Consider the following 3,502-nt stretch of genomic DNA (forward strand, 5'->3'; position numbering starts at 1 on the left):
TTTTGAAATTGATGATTATTTTTTTTGTTGAATCTTCGAATCGATCATTGAATAATAATATGTCATTCGATAAAAAACAATTTGCCTTCTTTCAATCGGCTTGAATCGTTTCCAAAAAAAAAATCTACAGATGAAAATTGTAATTAAAAACAAAAATAAATAAATGATTTATTGATGAGATATGGGAACATTTTTTTTTTGATTGAATTTGATTTAATCAAAAATTTTGACGAAAAATTCAAGGTTTATTTAAAAAAAATTCGAATCCTAACAAATTAAATTAATTCAGTAAATGGACGCCATCCATTGACACATCTTGAAATCATGTGTCGAACATCATGTTCATACGTTGCAATTTTTTTGGTTTGTATATGCCTGGTTTATACCTTCACAAATATTACATGTGATTTTTGTTCATTTTGGAATCAATCAATATTCCAAATTTTTCATTATATGGACACAAAAAGAAAATGTTTTCATTGAAAACACAATTGAATCTTGTAACAAAACAAACCTTCATACAATCGGTTCGATATGGACTTAAATATAAACGAAAAGAACCATTTCGTAAGCCAATTTGGCAGCCTATTGCTCCATCTAAATTATATCGTATTCGAAAAAAAGAAGAAATGTCTGAACAAGAAAAAAAACAACGAGAACATCTTGAATATACTTATAATGTAAATATAAAATCAATCAAACAATTTTTACATCAAGAATTCTATTTACCAATTGTCAATGCTGAACAAGGTGGATCGAATGAATTCGTTCATGAAGAAGAAGAATTGGAAAAAGCTATGATTGAAAATGATCGTGAAAATCAACGGGTAGCAGCAATGCGTGAAGAACGATTGAAATTATTTCAACAGGAATTGGATGCAAAAATGATGGCAATGAAAATTCAACAAGAAGAAGAAAAACGTCAGATTGGCGAACAATTTGATCAGATTGTTAGTCAAGAAATCGAACGATCCAAAACGTATATAACACGAGATAATATTGATGCCAAGATTGATGAAGTTCTTACACATCAAACTAATTATGATTATGCTATCGATGTGAATGGTAGAATCATCTTTGATGGATCATTACATCCATATGCATTACGACCTAAAGCTGTACCTGAAACTAGTAGCCAAACTGATGAATATCAGTCATTAGATTCGAAAAAACCTGTTTATTTGAAAGCGAAAAAACTTTTCTAAATTTTAAATCTGAAAATCTGATTATTAAATATTGTAAAAAATAGTTTTTTGTCAAGAAAAAAAATCTAAACTTTTTTTAAAAAAAACTACGTAACGTTCTTTATGAACGGTTTGATTTTCACATGGAAAACCGCGTTGATTATTTTTCAGAGTTCTATAAAATTTTTAGTTTTGATTTCTTGATGATTCTTCGTCGTTTTTTATGATTGAATAAAATGACTCACAAGTTAAATTTCGTTTCCTGTGTTGCCTGGATCCGGCAAGGTGTGGCCAAAGAATTACCTAATCGATGTCAACTAACACAGGAAGAAATTCGAAGCAAAATCGAAAGCGATCGACAGAAATTTAAAGAATTAAAAAGGTATGCGTCAAAATGGTTGGTTTTAATTAATTTATTTATTCGATTTCTTTTTACAGATCCGATCCGAATAATCGTATGGAGACAGATGATCAAAATGATGACGATCAACAAATAATTGATCGCTATAATTTAGACGATTATGATGATGATGGCGATGATGATGATTTTCTCATACCAGATGATACAGCTTCTGATCCATATCTGAATCGTGATCAAAATTATTCGGATGTAAGTGTTTGTTTGTTCAAAATGAGCAATAGTTTAATAGTATTCTGTTTTCAGGACGAAGAAGAGAAAGACGATTTCAGGATCAAGCCTACGGATAATCTTTTATTAGCTGGCCATGTTGAAGAGGATAGTGTTTCACTTGAAATTAAAGTTTATAACAAAGAAGATGGTGTCTATGTACATCACGAAATTTATCTTGCCGCTTATCCATTGTGTTTTCAATGGTTGAATTTCAAAAATGAAAATGAAAAAGGAAATTTTGTTGCCATTGGTGATATGAACAATGATATTAATATCTGGGATCTTGATATTGTTGATATTCTTGATCCGTTTGCCGTATTAAGTGGCCATAAAAAATCTGTGCTCGATATATCTTGGTCAGAAAAGATTCCCAATATGTTGGCATCTGGTTCGGTCGATAAAAAATGTTTACTTTGGGATTTACAACAACAAACCGTTATTCAAACATTTGATCAATTTAAATCATCGGTTCAATCTTTATCGTTTCATCCGATTGAGACAAACATTCTATTAACTGGCGACGCTAAAGGCCATGCAAAACTTTTAAACTGTCAATCTCTATCGATAAAAGATTGGAATGTTTGCCAAGATGAAATAGAAAAAGTTATCTGGAATCCACAGCAACCGTACATGTTTTTATGTGCGACATCCGATGGTTGGCTATATGGACTTGATTCTCGAAATGATAATAGTCATGTTTTTCGTATCAAAGCTCACGATGAAATGATTTCAGGCATGGAATTTAGTTCGGCAAACAATGGCTGTTTGATGACTACATCAGCCGATCAAAACGTTAAAATATGGTCTGTATCGACGAACGAAATGAAATTGATTCAAACAATTCAACCGAATATCGGAATCATTCTATCAATGTCGGCCAATCCTGATCATTCAAATATATTTGTCATATCTGGAAATAATGTTGGTGAAAATTTCAAAATTCTTGACCTTGACACCTATCCTGGGGTTAAACGACGTTTTAATCTCAACTAATTGGTTTAATACATACAACAGTCAACGATATCTCTCTAAAAAAAAACAGAATCAACGCTAAATTCTTTTGTGCCAATATAAATGACAAAATTGTTTTATCAAAAATAACAACAGATGTCATTACATGTTCCATATTTAAATTCTTAAAGAATTCAAATACCGACGATTAACAATTCGGCATATATAGAATTTATATAACTTGAATGAAGAATTGTGATGTATATAATATCCATAAAAAAAGTGATGTTTGTAAAATTCATTGTGTGTTGAAAATGTGTACAAATCGATCGAATTCATTTTTATTTTTGTTTTGAAATAAAAAAAAACATATAGTTTATTATTGCATACAGTGATTTTCTACCATGACATCATATAATAATAATAATGATCATTAAAGATACGTTATTTTTTTCCATTTTTTGTTTTTGTTTTTCATCATTCAATCGATTTTTCTCTCTATGTACCATTTCATTCAATTTTTTTCTGCTGACTTTTTCTCAGTCTTGTATTTTTTTTCTGTTGAAAATAAAAATGAAAAAAAATACCGAAAACCAGTGCTGACTGACTGACTGACTGACTTATCGCCTAGAATTTTTGGGCGATTCTTTCTTTCAATTTCTTTTCTTTTCTCGTTTCTGCAATGGCATAGCCTATGCTTTTGGTGTTTCTTTTTTTTCCATCTTTTATATGTCTG

General features: G+C 30.2%; 2 protein-coding genes across 2 annotated transcripts; both read left to right on the forward strand.

Moving 5' to 3' along the window:
- The first annotated feature begins 350 nt into the window (after positions 1-350).
- Positions 351-1,385, forward strand: mRpS26 (mitochondrial ribosomal protein S26). Its single transcript, XM_047058790.2, has one exon. The coding sequence runs from the start codon at positions 471-473 to the stop codon at positions 1,203-1,205; it is 735 nt and encodes a 244-aa protein (XP_046914746.1). The 5' UTR covers positions 351-470; the 3' UTR covers positions 1,206-1,385.
- On the forward strand, positions 1,313-3,221 carry LOC124495412 (periodic tryptophan protein 1 homolog). The gene is made up of 3 exons (XM_047058789.2): positions 1,313-1,566; positions 1,623-1,794; positions 1,849-3,221. Exons 1-3 carry the CDS (start codon positions 1,421-1,423, stop codon positions 2,806-2,808), a joined length of 1,278 nt encoding a protein of 425 aa, XP_046914745.2. The 5' UTR covers positions 1,313-1,420; the 3' UTR covers positions 2,809-3,221.
- The last annotated feature ends 281 nt before the right edge of the window (positions 3,222-3,502 follow it).

This window comes from Dermatophagoides farinae, chromosome 8 (genome assembly GCF_024713945.1).
Source record: "Dermatophagoides farinae isolate YC_2012a chromosome 8, ASM2471394v1, whole genome shotgun sequence".
In the NCBI taxonomy this organism is placed as follows: Eukaryota; Metazoa; Arthropoda; class Arachnida; order Sarcoptiformes; family Pyroglyphidae; genus Dermatophagoides; species Dermatophagoides farinae.

Excerpts from the sequence above, each read along its gene's own strand:
- LOC124495412 (XM_047058789.2), top strand. The coding sequence starts at position 1,421 with ATGACTCACAAGTTAAATTTCGTTTCCTGTGTTGCCTGGATCCGGCAA. Across the intron at positions 1,567-1,622 it reads AAATTTAAAGAATTAAAAAG|ATCCGATCCGAATAATCGTA; the intron begins GTATGCGTCAAA and ends TTCTTTTTACAG. Across the intron at positions 1,795-1,848 it reads GTGATCAAAATTATTCGGAT|GACGAAGAAGAGAAAGACGA; the intron begins GTAAGTGTTTGT and ends TTCTGTTTTCAG.
- mRpS26 (XM_047058790.2), top strand. The coding sequence starts at position 471 with ATGTTTTCATTGAAAACACAATTGAATCTTGTAACAAAACAAACCTTC.